We start from the raw sequence: 16695 nt of genomic DNA, 5'->3' as shown, positions 1-16695 counted from the left end.
AATGGTATGTTAGCTTTCATTGCAAAAGGATGTGAGTATAGGAGCAGGGAGGTTCTACTGCAGTTGTACAGGGTCTTGGTGAGACCACACCTGGAGTATTGCGTACAGTTTTGGTCTCCAAATCTGAAAAAGGACATTAATGCCATAGAGGGAGTGCAGAGACGGTTCACCAGACTGATTCCTGGGATGTCAGGACTGTCTTATGAAGAAAGACTGGATAGACTTGGTTTATACTCTCTAGAATTTAGGAGATTGAGAGGGGATCTTATAGAAACTTACAAAATTCTTAAGGGGTTGGACAGGCTAGATGCAGGAAAATTGTTCCCGATGTTAGGGAAGTCCAGGACAAGGGGTCACAGCTTAAGGATAAAGGGGAAATCCTTTAAAACCGAGATGAGGAGAACTTTTTTCACACAGAGAGTGATGAATCTCTGGAACTCTGCCACAGAGGGTAGTTGAGGCCAGTTCATTGGCTATATTTAAGAGGGAGTTAGATGTGGCCCTTGTGGCTAGGGGGATCAGGGGGTATGGAGAGAAGGCAGGTACGGGATACTGAGTTGGATGATCAGCCATGATCATATTGAATGGCGGTGCAGGCTCGAAGGGCCGAATGGCCTACTACTGCACCTAATTTCTATGTTTCTATGTTCAGATTGCTGTGAGGGTGGGGGGGGGGGGGGGGGGAAGAAGAAAGGAAGAGGAGGTGCCAGTGGGCTGAGGGAGAGCTGAGAAGGGGAGGAGAAAGTAAGGACTACCTGAAATTAGAGAAGTCAATATTCATACCACTGGGGTGCAAACTGCCCAAGCGAAATATGAGGTGCTGCTCCTCCAATTTACAGTGGTCTCACTCTGGCCATGGAGGATCTGCCGGTGGCTCAGCACTCCCCCTCCCATTCCAAATCCGATCTTTCTGTCCTCAGCCTCCTCCATGGCCGGAGTGAGGACCACCGTAAATTGGAGGAGCAGCACCTCATATTTCGCTTGGGCAGTTTGCACCCTAGCAGTGTGAACATTGACTTCTTTAATTTCAGGTAGTCCTTACTTTCTCCTCCCCTTCTCAGCTCTCCCTCAGCCCAGTGGCTCCTCCTCACCCCACCCTCACATCAGTCTGAAGAAGGGTTTCGGCCAGAAACGTTGCCTATTTCCTTCGCTCCATAGATGCTACCTCACCCGCTGAGTTTCTCCAGCATTTTTGCCTACTCCAGCACAATGTTGTTTTGTGTATTTTCAAGAGAGAGTTAGATTTAGTTCTTAGAGCTAAGGGAATCAAGGGATATGGGTAAAAAGCCAGAACGGGGAACTGGTTTTGGATGATTGGCCATGATCGTATTGAAAGCGGTGCTGGCTCGAAGGGCCGAATGGCCACCTCCTGCACCTATTTTCTATGTTTCTATTAACCAGCATCTGCAGTTCATTGTTTTTATCTAATTTTGAGGTGATTCTGACTTGCCTCTACTAAAGTAGAACGTAACTTTTACACAAGTCGTGGAGTGTCTGAATTGTGTACAAATTAAACAATCTTTTTTTTTACTTTACAAAATGAAATAAATCTCCAAAGATTAATTCACAGAAATTTAAATTATGGCATTCTTTAACATTCACTTCAAACCTACTTAACCGATTTAGCTACATTTTTCCAATGACCATATCTTAATGACAATTAGTTTTAGTAATATTGTTTGGGAAATTGTGAGTGGCTAATTGTAAAATTGTTTATTATAAAGACGTAACATTCAGCTTTAGGAGGAGAATCCTAAATTATGTCTTTGTAACTATGCAGAGTATTCACAAAAAGTATTAACGATAGGATTTTGACTGATAAACGTTGTTGTTTGAAGAGCAGCTTGATAGCATTGTGCAAATTCTAAATGCCATTAATACATTTTGTTTCAGGTTCAGAAATACAGCAGTTTGATGAGGTCTCTCTGTACAATGATGTTATGTTGCCCTCCGCCACTGACCGAAAGACGGTAGACTTGGCACTGTCACCCCTTCCTCCTTCGGATGCAGTTAAGCCACTATGCAACAGCACAGAGTCGGCCTTGGAGTCAATTATCAAGCTTGAAACAACCCAAGAACCACTGGAATTTTCATTTACCATTCCACAAATTAATGAGCAAACAAGCAAATCCTCCTGTCTTGGCCCCACTCACAATTCAACACAAGTAAGTCTCTTGCTATATGTTTTCCAACAAGATATCCAAGTACATCAGTTTTATTCAGTATTCTGTGAATGTTTGCAATTTTTTTGTAGTAGTTCCTACAAGCAGCTGCACATTTAGAATGCTTCAAGGAACATAACATAAGGAACAAATACGCAGGGGCAGACTTCCTCCTCAACCGCTGTCTTTGCAGCAGTTAGGTTGTCTGGAGTAAAGTGCTTTTACAGTACTGCCAACATTTTGTTATTCTCTAAGAGACGGTCCATGCTGACCAATATGCCCGATACAGGCCTGTCCCATTTGACTATGTTTGGCCCATATCTTGCAAAACCTTTCCTGTCCCTGTACCTGCTAAAATGCCATTTTAAAAACATTTACAGTATATGCCTCGACTAGTTCATTGGTGGCAGCTTGTTCCATATAGCCACTACCCTCCGCGTGAAAAGATTGCCCTTCGGGTTTCTTTTTAAACCATGCCCCTCTCATCTTAAGCCTATGTTCTCTGGTTCTTGATTTCCCTAACGTGGATAAAAGACTATGCATTCACCCTATCAATTCTCCTTGTGATTTTATGCACCTCTATAAAAGATCACCCCAGAGTCTCCTGCGCGCCAGGAAATAAAGTCAGAGCCTATCAACCTATCCCTATAGCTCAGGGCCTCGAACCCCGAGCAGCACTCTTTCCACCTTAATTTTAATCCATAAATTTAATTTTAGGAGTACTTGTTTCCTATTTGACTTTTATTTCTTCATCTAATTAACTGAACTTTGTTAATTATTTTCACAGCCCAGTAGTCCTCCAGCCTATTGCTTTAATGTTGACACTGAAATGTCTAATGAGTTCAAATTGGACATGGTGGAAAAGCTTTTTGCAATTGATCCGGAAGCCAAAACCCCCTTCTCTGTTCAGGTATGACATTCAAATATTGCTGAAATTATGTACAATGATGTACTTTGCAAAAAAAAAAAAGTAAATTTAACAAAAAAGTTCAGAAAATTCCAGTTCCTTTTGTATAATAGATTATCAGCTACTTGAGCATACTATAATCAAGATACCACAAGACACATTTAGTTGAACTTTTCACATTATAGATTGTGGAAAAAGAGAATTCAGGCATGAGGGTTGCTGGATCTTAACTTTATCTAATTGTAAAGATACCTATGAAATAATTAAAGTGAGATAGATTTTGAATCAGATTTGAATTTAGTTATGCTGTCTATTTTAGCCAAGAAATAAATATAGCAAATCTACGTATATTATGACTGAATAAAATGGTTCATTTCACTAGGACATTGATAACTTGGATTTGGAGATGCTGGCTCCATACATACCAATGGATGATGACTTTCAGCTTCGGTCATTGGACCAACTTTCACCACTTACGGAATCTCCAGCCACCCCTCCCAGCACACAAAGCATGAACAATGTGATTGACATCTTCCCACAAGCTGGATCATCTGTTAAAGACACTCCACACAAGAATACGCAAACATTGAACCAAGTGGAAAAGATTGAGCCTGTGAATGCAATTAAATCTTGCATACATGTAAATGAAATGGATAATTGCCCAGAAGCACTCTATTGTGAGAGCAGCAGCAGAACAGCTTCACCTGTCCGAACTGGAGGGAAAGGACCACTGACACAGCAGATTGATACTTCACATCCGCAGAGTCTTGTATCTCCTGTGAAGGTGTTGCTTAATTACAGTAAAAGGTAACAGAAGTGGCTATTTTAGGTTTGCCAATGATACTTGCTTTTGGCAGTGTTGACGACCCCTGCAGGCAGTCAGGTGATCCCAATTTTGGCACCATTATAACAGATCTCTGTCATGCATGTACACCAGCAAGTAAATAGTGAGGGAATTACACAAAATTTACAGAACAAATAAGGTTATTCAACCAGTCCATGATTGGATTTCACGTTCATTCTCCTTTACGTACATTTATTTAAATTCACCTGTGCTATTCATGTCAATTAATCAAATAGTGAGTAAAATATATTAACAAATAATATCTTTATTGTGTTATTTGTGTTCTTTAGCACAAGTTGAAACACTCAGACAGTATTACAATAAAAACCTCTTAGTTCAGGTCTCTAGTCAAGAAAGAGATCCACTTAGGCATTCAGCCACAATGCACATGAAAAATGGAGGGATAGGAAACAAATCTAACAGAAAATACCAGACTTCTTGTGCACTTCAGTTTACAGCACTGAGCAAGAAACTGCCTAAATTTTCCGCTGTAGTACTTTTCTCTATCCTGACCCCCAAAACAGTTTTCTCTTAATATTATTGTTTTGTTCTATTGTGCTGCTTTCAGAATTATTTTATTTATGTACTAAACTTGTAAAATAGTCTACCAGTTCATTCCATAAAGCCACTGATGTGGTCAATTGATAGCTGAATTGTACATTCATGAATTGCCTATGTCCGCAGATATTTAACCAAGACGCCTTTGTGGTGTCTGATAGCAAGTCTCCCTGGCCCATCCTTAATGTTTCCTCATTCAATAAAATTCGGCTTCTACTAAGCATGGGACCCTTACTGCAAATTTAACAAAGGAAAAGGGAAAAAATGTCTTGTTGATGTAGTAAAGCATAGGATGGGTAATGTCCCAAACCCTCAAAATAAAAGGGTGTTCCTTTAGAAAGGAAATAAGGAAGAATTTCTTTAGTCAGAGGGTGGTGAATCTGGAATTCATTGCCACAGACAGCTGTGGAGGACGTCAATGGATATTTTCAAGGTGGAGATCGACAGATTCTTGATTAGTAAGGGTGTTAGGGGTTACGGGGAGAGTGGGGTTGAGAGGGCAAGATAGATCAGCCATGATTAAATGGCGGAGTAGACTTGATGAGCCGAATGGCTTCATTCTGCTCCTATGATTTATGAACTTGTGTAGAACAGATCAAAGTGGACTATTCAAAGAAAGTGCAGCATGCACTAGAGGATTTCAAAAGTCTGATATTGATAGATGTTTAATAATATATTTGCACTAAAACTATTTTGTTTGCCTCAAGATCTGCAAAAGAAAGAGCTCCAACAGAAGACCCGAGCCCTCAGACAGTGGTTTTGCACAATTCACCTAAGAAACGAAAGTTGGAAAATGCAGCTTCCCTGTTCCAAGCAGTTGGAATTGTAGGTGTAGTTTTATCATTTTCTTCGTAGTAATTCTGCTTAATTATTTTTATTCCAGCACAAAAGAATATGGTATGATTCTATACAATAACTAGAAGTGGTTGAAGTTATAAGGGTATGGGGATATTGAAAAACAAGTAGATGAATGAAGAGTTGCAGATATTTTGCAGCAGTCTTCGCCATGGAGGTTTCAAGGAACATCCCAGAAATTATCCTTATTTTGGGATTGGAAGGGAGGGTGGAACTCAAAATAAATCACTATGGAAGTAGTACTGAGCAAATTGTTGAGCCCAAGGCTATCAGATCATTGTGAACTAATGGATTTTATCCTTAAAGATTTGTTAATGCTATGATCTTTTCAAAAAAATCCTCTGGATTAGTGCATAGTTAACTTTTTCAGAAAGGTAATCGTCAACAATGCTTAGTGAAGGTTAAATGACGTCTGATTAATTTATGGAGTTCTTAGAAGTACCCTGCTGTAGTGAATCAATGGATGTACTCTTACATTTCCAGAAGCCACGTTCAGGTGCTACATCAAAGATTAGTTTAGAAAATAAATGCTATTGGTATGGGAGCAAACAGAATGACTTGGCTAGAAGGTAGCCTGCTAACAGAGTAGGCATAAGTATTTTTCCAGGTGGTGACCGATGGTGCTTGACTTCAGTTTCTTACAATTTGTCTAAATGGCATGAATGAATGCACAGCTGGTACAGAGCTCAGCAGAAAAGTGTTGCGAACAAGATATAAAAATCTGTGAAGGTGTATGGATTTGTTTGGAGACTGACAAAATTCTGACAGAACATGTGAAATTCTCCATTTTGACAGGGATAATAGACACATCGTGTGTAAATTGTGAGGGATGGCAGAGGGGGCAGGAAACCCTGTATGCATGTATAGCAAGTAATTAAGGAAGCCATTCATTCCAATGGGAAATTTAAAATGTGAGGGGTTGGTTTACGCTTCAGTTATAAGAGGCATTAGTAAGACCATGGTTCAGGTAAGTGATTTTAGGGGATGGGAGAAATTCAAAGGACAGTTCCTTCAACTGGTACCTGGAATGGGTAGGAAAAAACTGCAGATGCTGGTTTAAATCCAAGGTAGACACATTATTCTGGAGTAACAGCGGGCCATGTAGCATCTCTGGAGAGAAGGCATTTGTGTCTACCTGGAATGGGTAGGTTGTCCTTCACTGTGATTGAAAGTGTGCAAAGAGACCCAATTAAATTATCTGATTTCTACAGGGTGTTTAGTTCCTCTGCCATTTAATGGAGATAAATTAACATATTTTGAAACTTTATAGTCTTTCTAACATACACAAAGTGTCTTGGAATATTTAGGGCTGATGTTGGTAGATAAAAGACAACAAAAATGCTGGGGTAACTTGTATCAGGCACCATCTCTGGAGAACATGAACAGGTGACTTTTCTGGTCAGGGCCTTACTTTTGACCAAATGGGGTGGGAGAGGATGAAGTCCAGAGTTCCAAAAGCAAAGGGTATAAGCATAAGGATATAAGCATAACGATCTGGCCTTTGTCTAACCATCTGCCTATCAAAAATTACTCTCACCTGGATCCACTTATCAGGCTTTGTCTTGTCTCTCCTCTCCTAATTTTTTACACCTCCGCTCCCCACCCCCAATCCGGCTGAAGGGTCCTGACCCACAACGTCACTCATTCATTTTCTCCAGAGGTCCTGTCTGACCAGCCAAATCACACCATTACTTTGTGTAGGAGGGAACTGCAGATGCTGGTTTAAGTCAAAGATAGACACAAAAAGCTGGAGTAACTCAACGGGACCGACAGCATCTCTGGAGAGAAGGAATGGTGATGTTTCGGGTCAAGCCCCTTTTTCAGACCCTGAAGAAAGGTCTCGATCTGAAACATCACCCATTCCTTCTCTCCAGAGATGCTGCCTGTCCCACTGAGTTACTCCAGCTTTTTGTATCTAGTCCAGCACTTTGCCTTGTTTTTTAAACCAGCATCTGCAATATCTTGTTTCTCCAGATGCTGGTAGATTCTTGATATGGGGCGAAACCTTATATACAAAAGCAGTTGAGGCTTAGTTAAATCAGCCATATGCTTAAAGCATTCATTGCTTTAAAAGGACGTTGGTTGAGGACCCCTTTTTAAATTGATCAAATAAACCAGGGATAACTGGTGGTGGATTGAGGTAAGGGGTGGGTCAAATGCTAGCAAGTGATAGGGGGATCCAGGTAAGGAGGGGTTGATTGGTGGATAACAGAAAGGAGGAGATAGTAACTAGGATAAGTGGAGAGGAGATTGGGATGAGGAGAGTAATAGAAGCTTCGACATACCGAGTTCTTCCAGCAATTTGTTTTTTGCTCAAGATTCCTGCATACAGTCTTATCTCCAACTATTTGGGCAAGGATCATTTTGCATTGCAGTTTAAAAATATTTACACATCTGAAACCAAAAGGACCAGGAATAAACAAAAAAGTTACGGTCCATATCCTCTCCGATTATCTTGGGCACATTGAAACTAAAAATAAAAAGTTACGGCATTATCGAATTTAAAGCAAAAATGTATTATAATTCCTAGGTTTCAAAAAGCTTTTGTCAATTTCTACAGACCAAAATCCATGCTAATACGTAGAGAGAAACAGATAACATTTCAGGTGTAACTGAATTTTTTTACAAAAGTGTATTAAATTGGTGGAGGAGAATGTTTGACAGGAGACAGAGATGGAACGGTGGATATAACATAGGTGATGATGTCAGCTCAGAGAGGGCGAGCACAGTTATCTGTCTAATGTAAACCAGAGATAAATGAGCATTGAGGCAAAATTGGAACCGTGGAATTATTTCCCTTACTGGCAATCTCAGTAATGCTTGAAGTAATTCAGGAAGCATTTGTGGAAAGAAAATTAGTTAATATTACAGGTTGATGGCTTTGTATCAGCACCATTGCAGACTGGAAAGGATTGCCATCTAAACTCAATTACAATCGGTACCCAGTGCCGAGGACTCTTGCGTGCCTGGAAACACTGTTCAAAGCATGCAAGCCCAAGACAGAGATCAGTTAATTAAAGTGGCAGGCAACTGGAAGCTCAGCATTGACCTAATAAACTGTATGGAGATATTTTGCACATGTAATCTCTTCTACTTTGGAGAAACTACGAGTACTGAATGCTAACATTAAAGTGGAAATCAAATAAACCTGAAGCAGTGCTAGTTAAGAGCCGGTGTGGCTGGAAAGAGCAATCAGGGTGGGAATGGACTCTTTGGGAATGCTGGAGGGATCTGGGATGGATGGAATAATCCCAGATTATTCCCATAATCTGGGCATTATGCAATATATAATTCTTCATAATCACATTGCCCGTGATTATGAAGAATTATATATTGCATGCAGAGATTAAATGCTTTGAAGTGTTGCAAATGTACACACTTGCATGGGTAACATGCTGAAATAATATTTTAATCAAGCATTTTTGCTCAATGTAGTGGTACCAATGAATATGCAGTATAAATTTGAAATGATTTGTTTTTAACAGGAATTATTGTTCCCAAGTGACACGAACCCTTCAGTCAGTATACCACACACGTGGAAGCGTGCAAAAGGATTTGAAGCTAATGGCAGTGAACAGAAGACACTTGTGTTGTTACCCACTGGTAAATGTTGAGATTCAAGTAAAACCTTTCCTTATCTAATTATCATTTTCCCATTGACTGTTATCTGCATATTATTCAGCATGTGGTGTAACAAATAAAACAAGAACTTGAAAATAAGATTGTTGGTTTTTCTGGCAATTTTTGAACCTTTCCTTCAGATCAAAGGGATGGGAGCACTAATTAATTCCGTGGTGGTTCTTTGATTTCTAAAGGGAAAGTAATCAGTGTACACCAATGCAATGAAAACACCACATATTCAGTCTCCACTCGTCCAATTCCACATGTTTTAATTTCTAACTTTTGCTGAGTCATAAGATGTTAGGATGTGTTCATAAGTGGGAAAATCAGCTCTACAGCATGGAAACATGCCCTTGGCCTAATACGATTAGGCTAACCAAGTTGTCAACCTCATCCTGTTCTATAATTCTTTAAATCTTTCCTGTTCATATACCTGTTTTCAGCCTTGGACAAAGGCACATAACTACAATGCAAAGGGGAACTCATTTAAAACAGAGGCACGTGATTTTTTTTTTTCCCTGCAGAGGAATGATGAATCTTTGAAATGATCTTCCCTCGCAGGTGATGGAAGATGGTGCATTAAAAATATTTAAATTAAATAACCCTGCCAATGGAGGAAGCCCAGGACAGAAAGGTCAGATTCAGAATGGGAGGGGAGTTGAAGTGCTGGGCAATCGGGAGATCAGGTTGTTTAGTACGGACTGAGCGGAGGTGGTGGGCGAAACGGTCGCCAAGCCTACACTTGGTCTCGCCGATGCAGAGAAGATGACACCTAACGACAGCGGGGTGTTGGGTATAAATGCAGGAATAGCAAGATGGATTCAACAGTGGCTGAATGGGAGAAGCCAGAGGGTAATGGTGGATGGTTGTTTGTCGGGTTGGAGGCAGGTGACTAGTGGGGTGCCTCAGGGATCTATGTTGGGTCCTTTGTTGTTTGTCATGTACATCAATGATCTGGATGAAGGGGTGGTAAATTGGATTAGTAAGTATGCAGATGATACCAAGATAGGGGGTGTTGTGGATAATGAAGAGGATTTCCAAAGTCTAGAGAGTGATTTAGGCCATTTGGAAAAATGGGCTGAAAGATGGCAGATGGAGTTTAATGCTGGTAAATGTGAGGTGTTACACCTTGGCAGGACAAATCAAAATAGGACGTACATGGTAAATGGTAGGGAATTGAAGAATACAGTTGAACAGAGGGATCTGGGAATAACCGTGCATAGTTCCTTGAAGGTGGAATCTCATATAGATAGGGTGGTAAAGAAAGCCTTTGGTATGCTAGCCTTTATAAATCGGAGCATTGAGTATAGAAGCTGGGATGTAATGTTAAAATTGTACAAGGCATTGGTGAGACCAAATCTGGAGTATGGTGTACAATTTTGGTCACCCAATTATAGGAAAGATGTCAACAAAATAGAGAGAGTACATAGGAGATTTACTAGAATGTTGCCTGGGTTTCAACAACTAAGTTACAGAGATAGGTTGAATAAGTTAGGTTTTTATTCTCTGGAGCGCAGAAGGTTAAGGGGGGACTTGATAGAGGTCTTTAAAATGATGAGAGGGATAGATAGAGTTGATGTGGACAAGCTTTTCCCTTTGAGAATAGGGAAGATTCAAACAAGAGGACATGACTTCAGAATTAAGGGACAGAAGTTTAGGGGTAACATGAGGGGGAACTTCTTTACTCAGAGAGTGGTAGCGCTGTGGAATGAGCTTCCAGTGGAAGTGGAGGCGGCAGGTTCGTTGGTATCATTTAAAAATAAATTGGATAGGCATATGGATGAGAAGGGAATGGAGGGTTATGGTATGAGTGCAGGTAGGTGGGACTAAGGGAAAAAAGTTGTTTGGCACGGACTTGTAGGGCCGAGATGGCCTGTTTCCGTGCTGTAATTGTTATATGGTATATGGTTATATGTTATATGCAATAAATGAGGTTGGAGGAGGTGCAGGCGAACCTCTGCCTCACCTGGAAAGACTGTTTGGGTCCTTGGATGGAGTCGAGGGGGGAGGTAAAGCGGCAGGTGTAGCATTTCCTGCAGTTGCAGGGGAAGTACCAGAGGAGAGGGTGTTCTGGGTGGAAAGGGACAAATTGGACCACCCCTCCACTGGTACTTTTTCAATCTTTTACTTTAAATGGTACACCATAAAGATTTAGCACACTTGAATGGTGGATCTGTCACTATAGGGGAAAGTAGTTAAAGCCAGTTTTCCTTGAATTTAATAACAGTTAAGCTCAGTGGAAAATACAAGTCGTTTGGCTATAATATGATAGTTGTGTTCCTAAGAAACCTGGTTATAGAAAATTGCAATATAAAAATTGTCAATGGGGACAAGACAGTTTTTTTCTGCTTCCTAATTTCCAAAGTAACAAGTGGTTCTCTGGTTCCCGATTGAAATTGCATTATAACCAATTAGAACCACGTAATACAAAGTGTTCCCTCATTGAACAATCATGTGATATCCAATTTGCGTCATTAAACGTGCATTATAGCAGAATTACCTGTATTAAATTCTCTTGTGTGGGGAAGATGCCCTAGCTAAGAATCCAGAATAAGAATCAGTAAGCGATGTTACATTGGACCAAAATAAGGAGATGAGGTGTCTTCATTAAAGGTAATTCATCTTTCCCTTAGAGTGTTCTAGCTTGTTTCATTGATTACATTCAAAACAGTTCAGTTCTCTGGCATAAAAGATACCCAGGATAATGTGGGATTTTGTTTTTACTTTAATGTCCCATTACATCAGGGCCAATTACCCCAAGATGGACATAATGGCATGTAGGCAATTTAATTTCATTTCAATGTTAATTTACAAGATAATTTGTTTTTGAAAATGCCACATTACTGTTATGTAAAGCAAATAAATGATGGCCAATTAGAATATTACATCTCATTGCTTTGCTTTCTGAACAATTTTTTTTAATTTTTTTTTTTAATTGATGTAATGCTTTCTTATTTTCACATTAATCTTTTTACTTTCAGATATAGTAGCCAGGCTTCTGGCTCATTCAGCAGAGGACAATAGCTTGCCAACACTCACCAACTATGACTGTGAAGTGAATGCACCTATTCAAGGCAACAGAACCCTGCTTCAGGGTGAAGATGTTCTTAGAGCATTGGATCATGTCAATTAAGGTCACAGACCCGAACAAAATAATGAACAATGGCAAAGCCCCAGCACCCAAAGCAGTCTATTTATATTTTCTAAATCTGATTATTATAAAAGCCTGGCTACTGCAGCTTTTCAGTTAGCGGTACTCCTCCACTGACCTCGCCCATAATCTGCTCTTTATTTGCATTGTCAGTCCAAGTCTGTAACTCGGTTTGAATATCTTATGGATACTTGATGCTTTAAGGCATATGGACATGCTTGGGATCCATCAGGAAGGTGGAATGTATGACAATGACACATCCTATAAGTAAACATATTTTGGTGGTCTATTTTAATAAGTACTGAAATTTGTGTCTAATGCTTGAATTTAATAGCGATCACTCTAAGATATTGAATAAATATTAAAAGGGATTATAGCAGCTTTTTTCATGAACATTCTTTAACCCGGAGCGGCAAGATCATGTCTATATGATTCACTCTAGGATTTCTACCTGTTGCTTTGCCAGCCGTTAATTATAGCCACAATTGCACAAAATATATTTTCTTATTAAGTACCAGCAGTTCTTTATGCAATATGTTTTGCAGTTATATTTGTCGTATTTAAGAAATGGGAGCTCCAACTAATTTTTTAGTTATTATGTAGTTAAAAATGAAGGTTAGGCATGGAATGCATACACAAATAATCACTTTGTACATGTCATTTTTAATCTAGAATGGCTTATACTGAACAGATGAGGACCTGACTTCCTCTTAAGCAACTGTTTGTTGGAAATCGAATGTTGGCAACATAAATATGGGCAATGTCTCTTTTTAATGTGCAGTTTAATATTATTGATTAGTCACTTGTTCGCCAGCGCACGTAATTCCTACTGTAGTTGTAAGTTAATGCTCTAAAATCATAGCAACAAGTCATAATTATGCTGCTTATTCTGCATTGTGTAAGTAGTAAAGAGTGTAAATGTAACAAATCCATTGTATTAGAAGAGCTCGTTTGGTCTCCCTGTCTTGATTCTAAAGCACTTTGTCACTTAACTCCCAATTAAGTATCATGTAGGTTATAAATTCTTTATTCCCTTTTCCTCCAACACAACACTCCTATCCCTGCCATTTCCTGGCCTTGCACAGTTCTTGAATGAAGTGATCCCAAACTTTGCGCGTGAAATTGTACCGTACAACTTGGATTGTTTTTACTCGGTCATCTTTTGTTATTTGTGGTTGGATCGAACACTAACTGTATTGTTTCATTACTTCAATAAACACGTGGACCAGGCTTACTCAGCGTGTCAATGTTATTGATTTTCAAGATTTTACAGCCTATTTTATCGCTTTATAACCAAAGTCATTAACTGAGGATAAATCGACTAGAAAACCCATAAACTGTTTATTAAAGTGGTAACATAAATGTTCAAAAGATATAAGTAATCTATTTAATGTACTGGTGGTTTACACATATTCAAAGTATCCTTACTTTGTTTGCTATTACAATTTAATGGTGAGCAGAAGATGAGTATATGTACTAAGATGAGCACTTGAGGAGCCATAACTTACTTTTAGATCCCATGACTCCAGTAGACTGAAGTGAAGTTCAATTAAATATATTGAGCTTTTTAAGTTAGTTATCTCCCTGTGCGTACTATGTCGGCTTTCCAATTTTAAATGCCTCAGATCTTTCCTGTCTACTTGTTCCTAATAAAACATCTGCATCCTCGGCAAATTGATCCCCATAGCTACAATTCGCAACAATTGAAAAATGTTCTCCATACTCTTTCAGGATGCTTTCCCAACATGTAGTTTGGTGACCACAACCAAAGAAAAGTCATGGGTTTTCCATCTTTAAAATAGAACTGCCATTATGTCCCCTCTCATTAATTCTACGTTCAGCTAATAAAGTTTAGTCGTCTTCTTGTGTATGGCGTGCACAGCCTAATGTTGTAGGACAACTTGTTCTATTTGATCTTACTTGATTGTACACGCCAGGTTGATTGCATTTGTTGAAGCCGGGCGGACCACGTGAAGGTTGCAATCTCCCACCCCGTCTAGTATTCTGTATGTCACCTTAATCACCTATTGTTCCTATCTTGCTGTGCCACATTTAACTGGATCAATTTCAGCTTGCCATTTTTGTGCTTACCTCAGTCTCCCATTTAGAACATTCTGGCATTATCAGCAAACTTAATTGTGGCCCCCTACATTTATAAGAAATAGGCCCTGTGGCCCATGTCAACCATCAAGCATTAATTTTCACACAATTAGGGACGGCACAGCTGGCCAAGCCACTGCCTCAGTGCCAGACCCAGGTTTGATCCTGACCTCTGGTGCTGTCTGTGTAGAATTTGCACAGTCTCCCTGTAACCACATGGGTTTGCTCCGGTTTCCTCCAAAATCCCAAAGATGTGTGGATTTGTAGGTTAATTGATCTCTCTGTACATCGCCCTAGTGTGTGGGGAGAGGGTAAGAAAATGGGGTAACATGGAAGTAATGTGGATAGGTTATTGATGGTCAGCATGGCTGAAGGGCCTGTGTTTCCATGCTGTGTATCGACAAATTGAAATCTAATCACCCTACATTCAGATTATACGCCCACCCCCAAAGAATCACACTGCGGCAATTTACAGTGGCCAATTATAAACCACCAACTCTTACGTTTTTTGGAATATTAAGGGAAAAAATATGAGCACGAGGAGGAAACCAATGCAGTCACAGGAAGAACGTGCAAATCCATACAAACAGGACCAGGAGTCGGGATTGAACGTCTAGGATTTGTGCTCAACTTGCTGTAATGCTCCACCACCCCTATCTACATCACAAATGTCAAAGGATCCAGTACTGAAAACAGTGCTGAACATCACACAATCTCCAATCAAGCATTATATTTTGCTTTCTCCACCTGGTGCCAGTTTTTCCAATGTGCACGAGCTTTGACACTGAACAATCTGCCATGTGAGAAGTTATCAAAATTGAAAATAGACGGGTAACAAATGTACTCCAACACAATTCTCCGTGTACAAATTCAATGTAGTAAAGATACAACTTTCCTTCAAATCCATACTTACTTGTTTCTGAATGCCATTAGCCAGAACTTTCCCCAGACAAATTCCTTACAATTTGACAAGCCGATTATTCAGTTGATTAATTAGAGATTTATCACATTTTGAAATGCCAGATATTTTAGTAAAGGGTTTGAAGGTAAACATTTCTGCACTCTTTATTGGTGCAATTTCAGAAACTTGTACTGGAGGCTAACAATAAAGGGAACATTGGCGAGAGGAACTTTCACCCCTGTCAAATTGCTTGACCATATCAATCACTGTACCTTCAACGATATACAGTGCATTCAGAAAGTATTCGGACTCCTTAACTTTTTCCACATTTTGTTACCTCACAGCCTTATTCTAAAATGGATTAAATTCATTTTTGTTTATCATCCATGTACACACAAAACCCCATAATGAAAAAGCAAAAACAGGTGTTTAGAAATTTTTGTAAAGTAGTTAAAAATAAATAACTGAAATGTTACATTTACATAAGTATTCAGACCCTTCACTCGGTACTTTGTTGAGGCACCTTTGGCAGCGATTACAGCCTCAAGTCTTCTTGGGTATGACACTACAAGCTTGGCACACCTGTATTTGGGTAATTTCTCCCATTCTTCTCTGCAGATCTTCACAAGCTCTGTCAGGCTGGACGGGGAGCGTCGATGCACAGCTATTTTCAGGTCCCACCAGAGATGTTCTATCGGGTTCAAGTCCGGGCTCTGGCTGGGCCACTCAAGGACATTCACAGACTTGTCATGAAGCCACTCCTGTGTTGTATTGGCTGTGTGCTTAGGGGCATTGTTCTGTTGGAAGGAGGACCTCTGCCCCAGTCTGAGGTCCAGAATGCTCAGGAGCAGGTTTTATCAAGGATCTCTATGTACTTTGCTCTGTTCATCTTTCCCTCGATCGTGACTAGTCTCCCAGTTCCTGCCGCTGAAAAACATCCCCACAGCATGATACTGCCACCACCATGCTTCACCGTAGGTACGGTTTTGGCCAGGTGATGAGCGGTGCATGGTTTCCTCCAGGCGTGACACTTGGCATTCAGTCCAAAGAGTTCAATCTTGGTTTCATCAGACCAGAGAATCTTGTTAAGGAGCCTTTTGGCAAACTCCAAGTGATCTGTCATGTGCCTTTTACTGAGGAGTGGCTTCCACTTGGCCACTCTACCATAAAGACCTGATTGGTGGAGTGTTGCAGATATAGTTGTTCTTTTGGAATTTTCTCCCATCTCCACAGAGGAACACTGGAGCTCTGTCAGAGTGACCATCGGGTTCTTGGTCACCTCCCTGACCACGGCCCTTTTCTCTCGATTGATCAGTTTGGCCGGGTGGCCAGCTCTAAGAAGAGACGTGGTGGTTTCAAAGTTCTTCCATTTAAGAATGACGGAGGCCACTGTGCTCTTCGGGACCTGCAATGCTGCCAAAATTGTTTTATACCCTTCCCCAGATCTGTGTCTTGACACAATCCTGTCTCGGATGTCTCCGGCCAATTCCTTCGTCTTCACCACTTGGTTTTTGTTCTGACATGCACCGTCAACTGTGGGACCTTATATAGACAGGTGTGTGCCTTTCCAAATCATGTACTATCAATTTAATTTAC

The 16695-nt window shown here is 40.2% G+C and overlaps 1 protein-coding gene across 1 annotated transcript in view; it reads left to right on the top strand.

Annotated features, from left to right (window-relative positions):
• hif1aa (hypoxia inducible factor 1 subunit alpha a) overlaps positions 1–13332 on the top strand; it is a 37242-nt gene extending 23910 nt beyond the window's left edge. The window contains exons 10-15 of the mRNA XM_055640311.1: positions 1894–2165; positions 2950–3072; positions 3452–3876; positions 5179–5296; positions 8812–8929; positions 11929–13332. Coding sequence (XP_055496286.1) covers positions 1894–2165; positions 2950–3072; positions 3452–3876; positions 5179–5296; positions 8812–8929; positions 11929–12080 — 1208 coding nt within the window. The 3' untranslated portion in view covers positions 12081–13332. The remainder of the gene's footprint in view (positions 1–1893; positions 2166–2949; positions 3073–3451; positions 3877–5178; positions 5297–8811; positions 8930–11928) is intronic.
• Positions 13333–16695: the final 3363 nt, after the last annotated feature.

Source organism: Leucoraja erinacea, chromosome 9 (genome assembly GCF_028641065.1).
Source record: "Leucoraja erinacea ecotype New England chromosome 9, Leri_hhj_1, whole genome shotgun sequence".
Lineage (NCBI taxonomy): Eukaryota > Metazoa > Chordata > Chondrichthyes > Rajiformes > Rajidae > Leucoraja > Leucoraja erinaceus.
This window is presented reverse-complemented; position numbering and strand designations above follow the sequence as displayed.